This window comes from Protopterus annectens, chromosome 3.part1 (assembly GCF_019279795.1).
Source record: "Protopterus annectens isolate FY-2018-M chromosome 3.part1, PAN1.0, whole genome shotgun sequence".
NCBI classification, from domain to species: Eukaryota; Metazoa; Chordata; order Ceratodontiformes; family Protopteridae; genus Protopterus; species Protopterus annectens.
This window is the reverse complement of record NC_056732.1, coordinates 539159241-539178057: the sequence shown is the minus strand read 5'-3', so window position 1 is coordinate 539178057 and position 18817 is coordinate 539159241. Positions and strand designations below refer to the sequence as shown.

Here is an 18817-nt window from a genome sequence, read left to right as displayed (position 1 = left end):
CTCCTAGTTACTTCAGATCTTGTTTGCAGCATTCCTAGTCAGACATGTTAGCCATCTGTCTCAAAACTAAGTAGACAATTGTTAATTTTATGACAGTTTTTTTTTCAAAATTACTAAAGTTTTTGTCAAATTAGCCTTTTCTCACTGTCGCCTATAACCTAAGTCTATTTCCTACCCTTTTCCTTGGTAATTTAAGTATTTTACCTTTTTTGGTACTGTCCCTCTCTCTTGTCTTTGACAGGCCTTCCCTTTTTACTAGTGGTATTTTTTAAATTAACATCACTGGCATTTTCTCCCTTATTTTTTTCTATAGGATAGCATTGTTACCTTACCATGTCAGACAAAGCTAAGTTGGGATTTAAACAGTATGATAAGTGTGAACATAAGATGTCTAACTCCGATACACATGTCCGTTGTGTCTACTGTTTGGGCGTGGATCATATTAAAGCTGACTGTGACATATGTGCTAGTTTCAGTAATCGGACACTAGCAGAATGTAAGAATAAACTTATTTTAAAAGGTTTACTCAAGACACCTTTCTCAGAGGCTCTTTTTGGGTCGGAGGTCGCACTCCCTCCTAAGACCAAAAAACATAAGGAAAAACAGAGTCACTCAGTTCCTGCATCTCTGTCAGTAACTGAACTGAGTCAGCTCCATGCTTTGCTGGTGCCCACCATACAGACCTCTTTGGCACAAGGCTCTGTGTCCTCTGCCTCAGTGCTGACCATGATATTCACTCCTATTTTGGTTCCAACCACTGCGCCACTGACTTCGGTGCCATTCTTGGTCCCACATTGGCTCCGATGACTGTACATGCCTACAGTTTTTTCTTCAAAATTGCTAAAGTTTTTTGTCAAATTAGCCTTTTCTCACTGTTGTCTATAACCTAAGCCTATTTCCTACCCTTTTCCTTGGTAATTTAATTTTTTTTCCTTTTTTGGTACTGTCCCTCTCTCTTGTCTTTGACAGGCCTTTCCTTTTTACTAGTGGTATTCCTTAACATAACATCGCTGGTATTTTCTTCCTTATTGTTTCTATAGGATAGCATTGTTACCTTACCATGTCAGACAAAGCTAAGTTGGGATTTAAACAGTGTGACAAGTGTGGATGTAAGATGCCTAACTCAGATACACATGTCCGTTGTGTCTACTGTTTGGGCGTGGATCATATTAAAGCTGACTGTGACATATGTCCTAGTTTTAGTAATCGGACACTAACAGAATGTAATAATAAACTTATTTTAAAAGGTTTACTCAAGACACCTTTCCTGGAGGTTCTGTCTGGGTCGGAGGTCTCACCCCCTCCTAAGACCAAAAAACATAAGGAAAAACAGAGTCACTTGGTTCCTGCATCTCCGTCAGTTATGGAACTGAGTTGGCTCCATGCTTCGCTGACACCCTCACCGCAGACCTCTTGGTACCAGGCTCTGTGTCCTCTCCCTTGGTGCCGACCATGATATGCACTCCTATTTTGGTTCCAACCATGGTGCCACTGACTTCGGTGCAGTCCTTGGTTCCCACATTGGGTCCAATGACTGTACATCCCTCAGCACCTTCCCCGACCACGGTGCCGACAGTTTCTTCAGCTGGATGGGCTCCGATGATGGTACATGCCTTGGCACCAACCCTGGCCATGATGCTGACAGTTTCTTTGGCTCCATTGGCTCCAAAACTCAAATACCTGCCAAGGACAAGATATTCTCCAACTTACGACCCTTTTTTTGTGACAGAGGTTTAGCCCCTTTCTAAAAAGACCTGATTCCCCTTCAGCAGCCTCCTTTAGATCCACTAGAAGTTTTTCTGAACTAGACCTAGTGCAGGTTGTGGACCAGCTTCTGGCAGCTAGGGGATTGACCATTCCAGCTAGACCTTCTGTCCCTCCTGGCTCAGAATCTTTCACCACATCTTCCCCTGTTTATCCTCCTCCACCATCCACCCTGATCTTGGTACTGATGTCCACTTTGGTACATACTGTTGCAGCTCCAACAGCAGTGTTTTACCTGTTGGCACTGACCACCCTTACTGCATCAGCTCTGATGGCACCGATGCTTTCTCGGAGCAGTACTTGGACTGTCTGTATCTTGGTACCTAGTCCTGCACCTATTTTCTCGCTGGTGCCTTCTATGTCCAAGGTTCAGATGGCTTCCTGTTCTCTCAGAACCCTTCAACTGTAGGTGGACTCTTCAGAGTGGGGTGTGACCCCAGTTCTGAGGTTGCCCCTCCCGGTTCCAGGCTCCCATCCCTCCTTGAGTGGAATGGCTGTACAGGTGATGCAAAGGGTCCTTCATTCCGAAGGATCACAGTCAGCACCAATGACATCAGTATCAGAAACCTCCCCTAGCATGCCCCTCTCCCAACCTGCTATATTGGGTCACCAGACACGGGAGTCACAAGAACCTCCATTAAAGGGAACCATTTCTCCGGAGTCCTCCTCAAAAGATCCGACTGGAGAGCTACCCTGGAAAAAATGGTGCAAGAGGAAGCACCTTGATTTCCTGGAGGAATCTATCATAGAAGGCACTGATTGTGATGAGGGGTAAGGGTCCGCATGTTCTCCCCCAGCCGATGTTTCATTTGGAGACATTCTTGAAATCCTCAAACAACAGGGGGAATGGAAGTCTTCTAACCCTTCTTCTGAGGAATCGGTGTTCCTGCAGGCCTTCCGTGCCCAGCCATCTACTGACTGGGTGACCCCCACCAACAGATGACCTTGTTAAACTAATTGCCCAGCATGCCTGGAAGGCCCCAGACAATGTAGAACCTGTCCCCTGGAGGCCAGGCAAAATTTTATCTACACCTGAAGACCAGCCCCACTGGTCCAAGCAGTTGACAGTTGATTCTATAGTAATGGTGGTGGCCACCAAGAAGGAACTGGCAGAAGGTAGTTCCACTATCCATCCTCTAAACAGTGTGTCCAGGACTATGGACAGACTATCTTGCACACTTTACTTACCTCCAAAGAGACCTAATTTCTAAAATGTCTTCCTCTTCGGTGGGGGTACTGCATGATGAGGTACATGACACTGTCACCTCACAACTATCTACCCTTGAATCCATCTTGAACTGCTCGATGCATTTGATATCTCACACCACAGAGGGGGCAGCTCAAGCTGCCGCATCTGGTGTTGTCATGAGATGTAATGCTTGGATGCGGTTTTGTGACTTCGCAGACCCCTTTAAATCTTCCATCGTCATTGCACCTATCAATGAATCTGCACTTTTAGGACCCAAGGTGCGAGGCACACTTGCATGCAGTGAGAAAGACGGAAAGACCTTGTCTGCTGTGGGCATATGTTTTTCCAACCCCCAGAGGTCCTACTCCAGGAACCAGAAGGGAGGAAAGATGTGGTTCAAGCAATCTCAAGGATCTTTTCGTGACACTCATGGTGAACAATCCTCCTAGGGCAGAGGGGGCAACTCATATGGAAGATGCCCCTTTCAGGGTAGAGGGGGTCTGCGTAACCAGGTTGCCAGAGATTCCTTCACCAGCAGACCCTACCAGCGCTCCTGAGCAGCGGCCCGATTTCTTTCCTCTGGAAGCAGTCAGGGGTTGTTTTTCTCTGCATCTACCAGCCCGGCATCTTATTACTACCGATGTTTGGGTGCAGAGAATAATATTCAAAGGCTACCAAATACCATTTGATTTAACTCCCAGACCCATCAAATGAATCCCCAATGTACCACCTAATCAGAGGGAATTAGCAGCCTTAGAAATAGAAAGGCTGCTAAGAAAAATAGTCATCCAACCAGTTCCACCAAACCAGACAGGATCCGGGTTTTACTCGAGGTTCTTTTTATTGCCAAAAAAGTCAGGGTACTGTTGACCAATCCTGGATCTCAGCTTACTGTACAAATTTATCAAACCTCAAAAATTCTGGATGGTCACAGTACAGTCCATTCTTTCTTTCCTAGGGAGGGACAATTGGATGTGCTCTGTAGACCTCCAGGATGTGTACTACCACATAAAGATGGATCACCGCTCCCAGAAGTTTCTCCTCTTCCGGCTGGGAGCCAATCAGTACCAGTTCAGAGCACTGCCATTCAGTCTCTCGACAGCCTCCCTGAGTGTTCACCAAATTTATGGCAGTTGTGGTAGCTCCTCTTCAACTACAAGGATTCCAGGTGTTTCCCTATCTAGATGACTGGCTCGTTACTGCTCCGACCAGGAATCTCCTAGTCCGCAGCCTCTCTTACACTCAAGGTCTCGCTCTCCGCTTGGGGATTACAATCAACAAAGTCAAATCTCAGATGTCCCCAATGAAGACACTGGAATTTATTGGAGCGGTCTTCGACACAACATCCTGCCAAGCTTCTCTCCCCCCTTACAGGCTTTTGAAAATAAGACACCAAATCCAAGACCTTCCTCACACATATGTACCAGCACATCTTGTACTGCAGCTTTTGGGCTCCATGGCAGCTACCATTACAGTAGTACCACTGGCGAGACTACACATGAGAATCCTGCAATGGCTCCTTTCCGCACAATGATCGTTGTTAATCCACCCACTCAACCACATGATACGTCTTACAAACCATTGCAAGGAAGAACTGCTGTGGTGGATAAAGCCACAAGTGAATCTTTGGTGTCAACTGTTCTGTCTTCTCCATCCCACGGCCATGGTGACCATGGACCCTTCACTGCTAGGGTGGGGTTGGGGGCATTTCCAGGGAAAGACTGTCCAAGGCACCTGAACCCCCATTGAGGCCAACTTGCACATAAATGTCCTGGAACTGAGGGCAGTTCTCTTAGCGTTGCAAGCATTCCATGCATCCCTACCCTCGGGGACCATTGCAATTTGGTCAGACAACATGTCAGTTGTCTGGTATATCAACAAGCAAGGCAGAACCAGATCTTACCCCCTGTGTTGGAAAGCCATGAGGATTTGGCACTGGGCAATAGCTTCCAATCGCTTTCTTATAGCAACGCACATTCTCTGGAAGTTCCAGCCTTATTGTGGACAATCTGAGCAGGAACATCCTGATGCCTCACGAGTGGTCCCTCAACCCTGTAATAGCAGATCGGATCTTCCAATATTGGGGCAAGCCTTGCTGCGACCTGTTTGCTTCTCCTCTAAACTACAAATGCAGAAGCTATTTTGCCTTGATCCCCCTCATGGGGAACCACCGAGGGACGCTGTAATGCATGATTGGCCCTGGGGTCTTCTGTATGCCTTTCCCCCATTTCCCCTCATTCCAAAATTTCTCCAGAAAGCTCAGAGGTTGAAAATCAAAGTGATCCTCATTGCTCCCTACTGGCCACGTCCAGTCTAGTTCCCATTTCTATGGCCTCATCTGATTCACAGCCCGTGGATCCTGGATCATTCCCAGGACCTGTTATCTCATCCTCAGGGACTGATGCACAGTCTCAAGCTCACAGCTTGGTTCCTCCACTTCCAATGATTGCTAGGCTGCCTGACATCCCTTCTCCTGTTTGTGAAATTCTTCTGGCCTCACACAAACCTTCCACTAGAAAGGTTTATTCTAGTAAATGGACTAGGTTCTCTATTTGGGCCAAAGACCAGAACTTTTACCCTTTCTCTATGCCTATTCAAAAGATCCTACAATACCTGACTACTCTTTTACATGCAGGAGCCTCAGCTTCAACGATCACTGTACATTTAGCAGCTATCGCCAATTTTCATAATGGTCATGATAATTCTTCATTTATATCACACCATCTATGCAAGACCTTTTTGAAGGAGGTATTACATGTTAAACCTCCGGTCAAGCCTCCCTTAGAACCCTGGGACTTGACTCAAGTGCTTCAGTCTCTCACAAGTTCTCCCTTTGAGCCCTTTGATTCATGCGATTTGAAATTTTTGTCATGGAAAACCATACTTCCAGTAGCACTGACCTCAGCAAGAGGAGTATCTGAGCTGCAGGCCTGGAGTGTCAAGAGTCCTTACTTGATCTTCCACATGGATAGTGTGTCCCTTTGTACTGACCCTTTTTTCTTGCCCAAGGTCATTTCTGGCTTTTCCATTAACCAATCTATTGATCTGCCGGTTTTCTTCCCAAGGCATTCTAATAGAGGGGAGTACCTTTTGCACACCCTTGATGTGCACCAGCAGCTTCATTGTTATTTGGACAGAACTATTGTTTGTGGCCTTTGCAGGACCCAGATTGGGTAAACCTGTTTCCAAAGTGACTTTATCCTCTTGGCTTAGAAACGTCATTAACTTTATCTACCAACAGAATAAGCTATCCTTACCTTCCAGAATAAGGGCTCATTCTACCAGATCTATGGCTACTTCTGTAGCTTTTCATTCCAGAGCCTCTATAGGTGATATATGTGCAGCAGCCATTTGGGCAAGACCTCATACCTTTGTATCTCATTACAAATTGGATTTGGCCTCCAGGGGACGAGCATCTTTTGGTTCTATGATGCTCAGGAATATCCTTCCTTACAGCCTCCCAGGACTCAAGTAGCTGGGGACTCGGTCCTATCTCTAATGAATAAACAAAGATTTACAGCATCAGATAAAGAAGTTATGCCTTACCATAATGTTCTATCTGTGTTGTAGATCTTTGTTCATTCATTACTTCCCACCATCCTTCCTCCTGCCTGGACTCCTGGTGGACTGTAGGAACTCCTGGTTAGGGTATTTGTTCAGACAGAGCCTCCTACTATTTTTTCTATTACTACATCTTTTATCGAGGGTGGGCAAACTCGATCTGAAGTAACTAGGAGAGGGGCATTGTGGGTATGTTCTTAGCTGAGAGTTTTTGGCTTGTACAGGCTGGGAAGCGGCCGTATTGGTTCCAAGGACAGAACAAAGGTCCTATCTGTAATGAATGAACAAAGATCTACAACACAGATGGAACATTATGGTAAGACATAACTTCTTTTTCTTAAATTTCAAACTCTCAGACTGAGGAAAATGAAAAAACAGATAAATGAAAAACCACACAGAGTCAAAGGTACAAACAGCATACAAAAAATTAATACGATTAAGCGCTTTTCGTCCTACTCACTAGTAGGACTTCTTCAGATAAAATAAGTGCGTTACACCCAAGTTTAAATATGCATGATGTTAAATACACAATCACTTAATTACAGCTTTCAATTAGTCAATAAAAATGTGTAACGCTCATTTAATAAAACTGGTAATATTAATAATGTACACAGCACCACAATAGACTAATATAACAAAAAAGAGCAGCAACCGATTCAGCTTCAGGAACTGCAGGCAAACACCCACACACAACAAATGGTTTACCTAGGTTTCGTCTTTTGCCCACTGCAGGATGCAAGTAATTTTGTTGTAACAGAGACAGGATTTAGCTTTTTTTTAAAGGACTAAAGCATTGTATTTTTTTAACACTGACGTTGAATCATATTGCATTTGTAAAGCTCAAGTTCTGAGGAAGTCTGTTTAAAATCAAAAGACGAAACCTAGGTAAACCATTTGTTGTGTGTGGGTGTTTGCCTGCAGTTCCTGAAGCTGAATCGGTTGCTGCTCTTTTTTGTAATATTAATAATGCCACTTTGTCTCATTCTACCCTATAAATATTCACAAAGAAACTCATTCATAAATACACATTTTAAATTTACACTGGGAATAAAAAATACTATTTCCCATATGTATTACATCATCAGCCCACCTTGTCTGACAAATGAACTAAACAACATATACATAAAAAAACAAATAAAATAAAATTCATGTGTGTGTGTGTGTGTGTGTGTGTGTGTGTGTGTGTGTATATATATATATATATATATATATATATATATATATATATATATATATATATATATATATATATATATATATATAATACAATGTACATATATGTAAATATGCTCAACCATAAATTGAGAAATCTATTTTATCTTTTCAAACTTTTTTATTTAAGGATACATAGTAAGGAATACACCTCATTAAGGCCTGGGCAAAAACAAGCTCCTGTCCGAAGTTGCCAACACAGTTCTAGGCACTCTAACAATAATGAATCCGGGCCACCCCTCCCATCTTTTTGGGCCATTGACTCAGGCTTTAATGAGGTGTATTCCCTACTATGTATCCTGAAATTAAAAAGTTTGAAAAGATAAAATAGTTTTCTCAGTTTGTGGTTGAGCGTATTTACATATATTTACATATATACACACACACACACACACACACACACACACACACACACACACACACACACACACACACACACACACACACACACACACACATGAATTTTATTTGATTTGATTTTTTATGTATATGTTCTTTAGTTTGTTTGTCAGACAAGGTGGGCTGATGATGTAATACATGGGAAATAGTAATTTTTTATTTCCAGTGTAAAATCTTTTTGGCTTTCTTCTTCCTTCAGTCTTCCATCAAGATCATTCAGGGACGCTTCTAAATGTGTTATTCTGGAATGATGCTGCTGTATAAGTTCCTTGAGAGAATCTGTTTGTTTCTGTCAATTTTCCTTGATGTTTTGTAAATTCTCCTTAAAATCATCAATTTTTAGTGAGAGTTCTTGTAGAGCAGATGTCACAAGCTGCATTTGTTTTAAAGCCATGTCAGAATGAGAAGTCCTTGAAGTGCTCATCTCCACAAATGATATATTCTCCTTTAGAATTTGACAGGAAAAAAACTTCCCTAAGTTCACCAAAGTTACTAATAATATAGCATATACTTTCATCTATCAATTCTAAGTATTTTTACAAAAATAAAATGTTATTTTCTGTTTTTTATACTAGTTTTATGGAACTCTGAAAAACTGCTGCTGTCAGTTGGCCATCTTTGCTCTGCCCCCTTCCTATATTTTATCGATATGATGTTTTGGTGTTTTTTACATGTCCTACATGCCCTACCAGCTAGCTATGTTCCCCTATTGTGTCTCTGCAAAAAAGAAAGCTGGAGCTGCCACTAGTTGTATGCAGCTGTGTTTGTTTGTTTTCTTTTCTTTTGCTTTACCCAAATTCAAATCCTGGCTAGAGTAGAGCTTTGAATAAGTTACATCTTAACAACTAAAATTCCATTATCCATGAATAAATATTTAAGAAAATCAATTATTTCCAAATGGTAATTTTTTACAGAATCACCGAAAAGGTTATGTCCATACATCAAAAGCTTACACAGAATTATTTCCTCATCCAAGACAAAATTACTTCTCAAATATGGTCTTGTTCATAAGGGCATGAAGGAACGTTATTTCTATTTTAACACCATTATTTGCAAGCATTAAACTTCATAGACTGTTTTATTTTATTTTATTTTGTACTAACGACCACAAACCATTAATTCTAAATGCGTCAGCAAATTACATCTGATTTGGTGTGGGAACTTAGTAAAAGCAGTCACTTCATTTACCTATTGATATCCATGTCTGGTAACCAACAAACCTAAAAATAGTTTGAGGAAGCAATTGGTTTTATTTTTGTTAGTGTTTTCATACCAGGCCATCTCTACTATAACTCCGCTGTCTCCATTACTGCAAATGCCTAATGATTGTTACTATAAAATGCACAAATTACGAAAAGCTGAAGCTGTTTTCATAACATGCTTTTCATTTTTCAGTTGCAGCCTCCTTAGCACTCAAGGATAGTTGCAGGACATGTGTACTCTTGAGAAACTGACGTATCTTATTAAAAAACAGCGTTCTTTACTTTTGACTCTAATTTAGTTGTGTATCTTCAAAACATATTTCAAATTTCAGGTACTAACTAATGATAGGATATCACTATATTTACATATTTCTCACATCTTGATCTTTATTTGTAAATCTTTTTTTTTCTTACATGGTTCTCTTCTTTTTGTAGCACTGTTATACAGTAAGTTTGCCCTAATGTTATGTACCTTAGATTTATCACTGTAAAGACTGTTTTTGCATATCTATCAATAAATTGAGACTGACTGAAAATGTCTGTTTTGAAATCAGCCTACCAAATCTTGAATAAATAAAAGGAACAATATAATATGTTAATTAAATATTATATGCCTAATTGAATCTAGGGGAAAAAATGAAAATAAAACTGAGCCACACAGGGGATAGCAAAGATTTTTGGAAATCTATACCAAATTCTAGAAAGTAGCCCCCTCCCCAACCAAGTGTTGTCTCCCACACCTGAAATAGTGCATGTTTCAAAAAAGTACTCTGAGGAAAAAAGGCTCTTCAAATGACAAGTTAAAAAAAAAACAGATTGACATCTTGATATAAAAGCATATTTAACAGAACCTTTAACTTAATGAAATAAAAGCAGTATAAATAGACTTGGGCTGTGAAAAATAAATTCTTGCATATCTCTTAAACCAAACAGGTGTACACTGTAGTGTACATGGAATATGCTTGGCTACATGCTCCGAGTCACAATGCCAAAAGTATGAATGGGCAGAGATTCTGATTGGTATAATGGACAGACATTGTTGTGCAAAGTTATAGATAATAGTTCTATACTAAAACAATGCTTCTTACATAAAATATAAAGAAATTAGTTGTATTCACCATATTAAAATATCTGCCTTAGGATGTGTAAACAACATGAAATGTTACTATAAAGAAGAAAGAACAATTCAACTTAAACCACTATAGCATATTCCATCTCTTACTCTTGTGTTCTTAGCCCATATTGCCACGCTGTATACCTTACCCCTTGTATATTAACTTACAGGGCTTGTGATTACATTGTTTTCCAATGCATTTGTCCCATTGTTAATTTATGCACCTTAGTTTTACCTTGGAAAGTCCATTTAATTTTCATGCTCTTAAGCAGAGTGGGTTGTGGCCGAAAATGTGGTTTCTTTTATTTAACTGACATTTCAGAACTGAGCCTGCTGATTTTAAGCTTAAATATTAAATGTTAGTATTCTTTAGTATGTCTGAAAACAAAGTGAATACAATGAGGAATATATCCATAGCAAAAAAGAAAATGAAACAGGTTAAATGTCATATATCAGATATTAAAAAAAAAAGATTTATAATTTATAAGACTACAAAAGGCAGTGTTTTTTTTTCATATGTTGTCATAGACTTCTTCTTGCACACACACACACACACACACACACACACACACACACACACACACACACATGTTTATTTATTATTTATTTATTTATTCCATTTTGTTTCTCTGAAAAGTCCACTGGGCCTTAGAGAACCCATTTTCAGTGGAGGCTGAGGGAGAAAAGCTCCACAGTACATCAGTTTAACAAATTAAATTGCAAAAATTGCAAAAAATTGAATTGCAAAGAAAAATATGTACAAACACAGAGTCAAAACCATAAGAGAAATGTAGAGTAGTATAATCTGAACATTCAATCAGTATAAGTAAAGGTTTACATTGTGTAATTTCTCCATAATCGCAATCTACAGTAGTATTTTCTTACCACATAAAGTAAGGTTGATAACAGACATCTATATATATATATATATATATATATATATATATATATATATATATATAAAGATATAGGGGTTTGCATTATTTCATTCAGTTTTTGGAAACCTGAAATTCATATGGTCAATCAGAATCACATTTATTGGCAACGTATGCACGCATACAACAAATTTTACTCCTGTTTTAGTGACTCTCCAAGTATGAATTCCCATTAACTGGGAAAACTACTTGTGTACCAACACCTTTGCCCAATGGTTTTTGGAATTCATAAATTCCAACGCCCTGGATCAACTAATCCATAGTCCCACCAGGGGCTACAGTATCCTAGACCTGGTCATTACCAACATGGGAAATCGATGCTCCACACCTATGGTCACCTCCTCGTTAGTCAAGTCTGACCATAAGCTAATCACCCTTAACATCCACATCCCACCCCCACCCCCCAGTAAGTAAACCTCCATAAAATCTTCTCCAAAGTCAACTTCATGCTACTCAAGTCAGAAGTGACTAACTTCATGATACCCATGCAGCTGGGAACTGAAATTTTAACTGCTGAATCCTACACTAAGGCACTGTACAAGCACATCCACTCATGCATGAATTGTGCCATCCCAAATAGAACCAAGATGCTCTCATCCAAAAAAAGGAAGCCAATCTGGTGGTCCCTTACCATAAACAAACTTTACAACAAAAGGAAGAAACTGTTGCAGAAAAGAGGAAAATCCCAGGATGCAAAAAACTCCCTTACCAGTCTCAGTAAGAAACTAAGATCCCTCATAAAATCCTCCAAAGCTAGTTACGAAAATAAAATTGCCAAAGATTCCAAAGACAACCACAAGGCATTCTATAACTATGTCAAGAATCTAAATGGCAATGCTCAGATCTGCTCTGAGCTAAAACAGAATGGCATTAAATATACTGATCTCAAGGATATTGCCAATATCCTGGCAGATCGATTCAGTGCCAACTTCACCCCCCTCTCACCCCCTAAATGGCCCATCTCAATACCGGAAGATTGCCAAATTTCAGTAAGAATGGCCACACAGGTAAAAAACGCACTCTCCAAAGCTAAGAATACAGCATCCATGGGACCAGATGACATCTCAGGCTGTGCACTACATGAACTACAATATGAACTGGCACCTCACCTAAGTGTCATTTTTAATCATAGCCTCACCTCAGGTTTCGTGCCCACTGAGTGGCGCAGAGCTACAGTTATCCCACTTCACAAAGGGGGAATCCACCTTGGATCCCGGAAACTAACATCAGTCTGATGAGTCTTATCTGCAAGGCCATGGAACGTATTATTATGGTACTTATAAACAAAGACATTGGCAACCTTCAAACACTGGACCCCACCCAGTTTGGGTTCGTGAAGGACCGATCTTGTCTCCTGAACCTGATTGACTTCTTCGAATCAGTCTCCAGAGTCATGGACAAGGGTAAGGTGGTTCACACAGCCTATTTAGACCTTGCCAAGGCCTTTGACACCATCCCCCACTCTGGAATCATAGATAAACTTACTAAGCTGGGCATTAATCCCTACGTCACCCAATGGGTTGCTAACTGGCTTACTGATAGAACCTACACTGTAAAAGTAGCCAACTCCAAATCTTACTCCAGACAAGTGACAAGTGGAGTACCTCAGGGTTCAGTCCTAGGACTGCTCTTGTTTGGCATCTACTTCTCTGAAGTACAGGCCAACACTAAGGGACTCTGGTTAACAAAGTTCATAGATGACTGCAAACTGTGAGCCATTATTGAATCCCCAAATGATGTGGATACTCTACAAGAGGGTCTTACAGAAATAGATGCTTGTTGCCAGAGCCATGGGCTCAAGTTCAATGCCAAGAAATGTATAGTTATCCGCTTTGGGAAAAAATATGTACCCGTGAATTACCATATAGGTGGCAGTACACTAAACACCGAAAGTGTGATAAGAGACTTAGGGACACAGGTGGACAGTGGTCTCACCTTCGAAAACAACATCATCACAACAGTCAGGAAATCCTTCTATGTGGCACACCTCATCACTCAGGGCATTTCATCCAGAAAAAAGGAGGTCATTGTCCCACTGTACTCATCCCTCATTAGACCTATTATAGAATACAATGCCCCATTTGGTATGTACCTCTCAAGACATCTGCAACAACTGGAAAGGCCACAGAAATACCTCACTAAAAGAATCACAGGCCTAAAGCAGATTCCCTATGCTGACCATCTTAAAAAACTCCAGCTATACTCTGTCGTATATCATCTACTCAGAGTTGATCTCTACTTAACATACAAGGCCATGTCAAACCCAGAGCTGTTGGACATGCTACACTTAAAGAAATCACAATCTCTCAGAGCCACATGCTCCAGGGATCTAAACCTTGTCATCACAATAAACAAAACATGCTGGAGGGATAGGTTCCTGACCCAGAGACTCCCCAGACTCTGGAATAGATTGCCCATACATGTCAAGCAGAGTGCCTCTTTGGCCCTCTTCAAAAGGAACCTTGACGATTGGATGGGAGAAAGGAAATTCACCCCAGGGATCACGTCAGTCGCCCTGCTAGACAGGGGTCCAGGGAAGTAAATAGTGTGGGAAGAAATAGCCATGGAATTGTTATGGCTAGGCTTGCATAGGCCCTAGGTCTGATAGCTTAGTACCAACCTATGAACCTATGAATGACATACATACAACTGTTAAGAATAAGACAAATGACATGCATGCAACTATGAAGAATAAGACAAAAAAGTACATATACAAAGTGCAAAAAATACTGAAATAAACGCTAAAATCAGTCGGATGCATAACAGTAGGAAGAAAATCATGGCAAAAACTAGGAGGTGCAGAACCCAATAGGATAAGAGCACTCTCATCAAACTAAACAAACAACTCAGAGGACAAATAAAGTCTACCAAAGCCAAATATGAGGTAAGTTTGGCTTCCCAGGCCAAGGACAACCACAAAGCATTCTTTAGCCATGTCCGCAACCTCAAAGGCAATACACAATTGTGTGCAGAGCTCATTGTAAATGGAGCCACCTATAGTGAGCCAGAAGATGTAGCAAACTTCCTGGCTGATAAATTCAGCTATAACTTTACTCCTCTCTCCCCCTCAACCTTCCCTTGGGAAATACCATCAAATCTAACTCCCCCTGCTATCACTAAGGAACAGGTCTTTAATGATCTCTCTCTCTAAAGCCAAGTATACTGCATCAGTGGGCACAGACAATATCTCAGAATGCCTTCTAAATAGTATGAAGCATGACCTCTCAGGGCCTCAGGAATTACTATTCAACTGTAGCCTCCAAACAGGCTTCATGCCTCATGAATGGAAAAAGGCAACTGTCATTCCTCTGCACAAAGGTGGGCCATCTACAGACCCTGGAAACTACAGACCCATAAGTCTCACTTTTCTTATATGCAAAGCCATGGAAAGAATTATGGAGATGATCAATAGAGATATAGTAAACCTCCAGACACTGGACCCAACCCACTTTGGTTTCACTAAGGGCAGATCATGCCTACTCAACCTGGTGTACCTCTTTGAGAAGGTCACCAAAGCAATGGATGAGGGCAAAATTGTTCACACTGCCTTCCTTGACTGGGCCAAGCTATTTGACACAACACCCCACTCGGGCATTGCTGACAAACTCAAGAAATTAGGTTCAAACCCATATGTAACCCAGTGGATAGCTGACTGGCTCACACACAGGACCCAGGAAGTTAAAATCGGGGAGTCCACATTTACATAGAGGTCAGTCATATGTGGAATCCCTCAGGGATCAGTCCTTGGACTGCTCCTTTTTGGCATTAACTTCTCAGAAGACAAGGCCAATGTCAGTGATCTCTGGCTGACTAAATTTTCAGATGACTGCAAATTAGGAGTTGTCATTGAATCTCACACTGACACAAATATTTTCCAGGAGGGGCTGACACAAACAAACAACTGGTTTCAGACCCATGAACTAAAACTAAATGCCAATAAATGCATAATAGTATCCTTTGGGAAGTCATCCATCCCTGGTAACTATCATATTGACAACACACCCCTTAGAACTGACCCAGTAGTCAGGGACTTAAGGACACACATAGATAGTAATTTAGCCTTTGGTCATCATGTGTCTTTGATGGTAAGGAAATCATTCTATGTTGTTCATCTTATAAACAAAGGTATGGCATCTAAGTCCAAGAAAGTCATTGTTCCACTGTATTCAGCATTCGTCAGACCTATCATTGAGTGCAATGCCCCCTTTGGTATGTACCAAACCATGCATATCCAACAATTGGAACATCCACAGAGGTTCCTCACTAAAAGAATATAGGGCATAAGTAATATGCCCTATGCAAACCACCTCAAGGCTCTATCCCTGTATTCTGTCTCCTTACAGGCTTTTAAGGGGACATTGATGCCTGGTATACAGGGCATTGTCAGACCCCACTCTGATAGACCTCCTGCATATCTACAAAACAAACAGTACCAGAATTACCCATTCTAAAGAGTTAAACCTTTCCTGTGATATAAATAGGCCCTGTTGGAGAGATAGGTATGTATCCCAGAGACTACCCCATCTATGGATCATTCTACCCACCCATGTGAAGCAGAGTTCCTCCCTAACCCAATTCAAGTGCAACTTGGAAATTGGATGGGAAACAGGAAATCCATCCATGATTTGGCACCTATGTCTCTAATGCAAACAGGTAACCTGTAAATGGTTCATCTCTCAGGCTCATGCTTACACTTATCAAGGGTATCAGAGCTTGACAGAAATTTGGGATGCATGGCTAGGCTTAAAAATACCTATGAACCTATGACAGAAACAAGTATTGACAATATGTAAGCAATACTGCAGAATCATTGGAGGCTTGGGAAAAGGAATACCTCAACTTAATAAACTGAGTTAACCATTTATGAACTTGATGGCCTATGAAAAAATACTGTTCTTATATCGGCTTGTTTTGGTGTGTATTAATCTGTAACACCTGGATGATGGTAATAGATGGTGGTCTGGATGTGAAGGGTTGGTGATCATATTCCTTGCCTTTTTCATGACTCTGGAATAGTACAGGTCCTGTAAGGAGGGCAAACTAGCACCAATGATACTATCGGCAGACCTGACTATTCAATATAACCTATTTTTGTCCTGATTAAATAGAGATCCAAACCACACTGTTATGGATGATTTGAGAACAGACTCAATGACTGCTGTATAGAACTGAATCAACAGTTCCTGTAGGAGGTTGAACTTCTTCAGCTGTTGCATAAAGTACATTCGCTGTTATGCCCTTTTTATGATGGACCCTACATTGGTCTCCAACTTCAAGTCCCAGGAGATTATAGCTCCCAAAAACTTGAGGGATTCCACAACTGACACAGCAGTAGTAAATATAAACCAGGGGGAGGATAATATTGTAGCACCACTCTTAAAGTCCACTGTCATCTCCACAATTTTAAGAGAGTTCAGTTCCAAATTATTTTGACTACACCAAAGGGCCAGCCGCTCACCGTCCTATCTGTATGCAGACTCATCACCATTCCTGATGAGCTTGATGATGGTTGTATCATCTGCATATTCAATAAGTTTGACAGAGGGGTTCTTAGCGGTACAGTCATTAGTGCGGAAGGAGAATAGCAGTGGGAAGAGCACCCATCTCTGGGAGCACCTGTACAGATCGTGCGATAGCTAGATGTAAATTTTCCCAGTTTCACCTGCTGTTTCCTATTGGTTAGAAAGTTGGTGATCCATTGACAGCTGGAAGCAGGAACGGAAAGCTGGGAGAGTTTCAAGTCAAGATCATATGATCAAGTTTTCATAACTGGAAACCAAAAAAAATAGAAAACAAATGTTTTTGCACCCTCCATGTGGGGGGCTGCATCCCTGCACCCCCTGTAAATTACATATGCCAGTTCCAAGATCACTCAACAGGGGGGGAAAGTATAAATTCACTTTGAAGCAGTTCTGTATAGCTTGTAGTACAGTGGGGGGGAGTTTTCAGAAACTCGATCATATGCTGACAACCATATGAATTTCAAGTTTTCGAAAACTCAAGGAAATAGTATAAACCTATATAAGACAGAGTAAAGCCTACAAAATACAAAAGAAAAAAGAAAAAAAGAAAAAGGAAACTTCATAAGCATGTTCCTACTTTAAAAGTCCTCTTACCCTTTTTAGTTTCAGGCAGAAGCCAAACTTTGGAAAATAGCATTTAGAAAAAAGTGAAGGGGCATGTGTTTCCAAATGCATCCTTTACTTGGGAATAAAAGGTGGTTTTATTGTGACATTGACTCATATATTTTGCCTTTATTCTGTTTTCCTAATTACAGGGAAGTTTGGTATTAATCTTTCAGTTACTCAGAAACAGACTCCGTTCTGCCATGTCTTTCTTATGCGTTCATTGTGACATTTAAATATTAGCAATAGACACCCTGCTCTGTATTATTTCTCTGCTTGTTAATCTACAACATAATCACATGTCCTACAACATCTCCTTGTAAGTGGGTGACTCTCTTCAAACCCTTGGGATGCTGCCGGCTGTGGCCTGCTTTACTGTTACACTGTGAGTCTGAAGTCTGGTGGCAGTGGTGATTTTCAGGCTTATGCTACTGTTTCATCCTTGGGAGCTCCTTGGGTGAAACAGAGCTTTGCAAACCTTCAGACTTTCTCTGCATCCCTATAGTCACATAAAAATTATGACAGTCTTGAAATGGTAACAAGTACTTTTTTTAAGAACAGACTTGCAGATTAATTTTAAAACAACTTTTTTGTTTCTGTTCTTACCAAGCATTTCAGATTTCTTTAAGGGTGGTCATAATTGTATTTGATACTGAATATTAAAGTGATGAAAAAAAGATTAATTGGCATGCTAGATGCATATTTAAAGAGGAAATTAGTATTAACATGCCTTATGTTTTGAGTATTGCATTTTACAAAGGGTAAGCATATCTGTTTTCTTAACTTATTGTCATTTTTTTTTTTTTTTTTGCAGCTTCGAGTCTTCAAACTAGCAAAGTCATGGCCCACCTTGAATACCCTCATTAAAATTATTGGAAACTCTGTTGGTGCATTGGGTAATCTGACTCTGGTTTTGGCGATCATTGTCTTCATTTTTGCTGTGGTAGGAATGCAGCTGTTTGGGAAAAGCTACCTGGATTGTGTGTGCAAGATAAGTACGAACTGTGAACTGCCACGCTGGCATATGTATGATTTCTTCCATTCATTTCTGATTGTGTTCCGCGTGCTTTGTGGGGAGTGGATTGAAACCATGTGGGACTGCATGCAAGTTGCTGGTCAACCCTTGTGCTTATTGGTCTTCATGCTGGTCATGGTGATCGGAAATTTGGTGGTAAGTTCTGCTTTTTTTTTCTCAAGTTTTCTTAGTGTCATATTTAACACTATGATAACTCATTCAATTACTATGTAATGCATACTGTAGTGGTGACATATGAGTATGCTACAGTTCTGACTGCCCTTGCTTTGGTAATTCATTG

At 40.7% G+C, this 18817-nt stretch overlaps 1 protein-coding gene across 4 annotated transcripts in view; it reads left to right on the top strand.

Annotated features, from left to right (window-relative positions):
- Positions 1–18817, top strand: part of LOC122798203 (sodium channel protein type 4 subunit alpha-like) — a 2607519-nt gene that overhangs the window by 1381425 nt on the left and 1207277 nt on the right. For all 4 annotated transcript variants that reach the window (XM_044066954.1, XM_044066957.1, XM_044066953.1 and 1 more), the window contains exon 16: positions 18316–18672. In XM_044066954.1, the coding sequence (XP_043922889.1) occupies positions 18316–18672 (357 nt within the window). The remainder of the gene's footprint in view (positions 1–18315; positions 18673–18817) is intronic.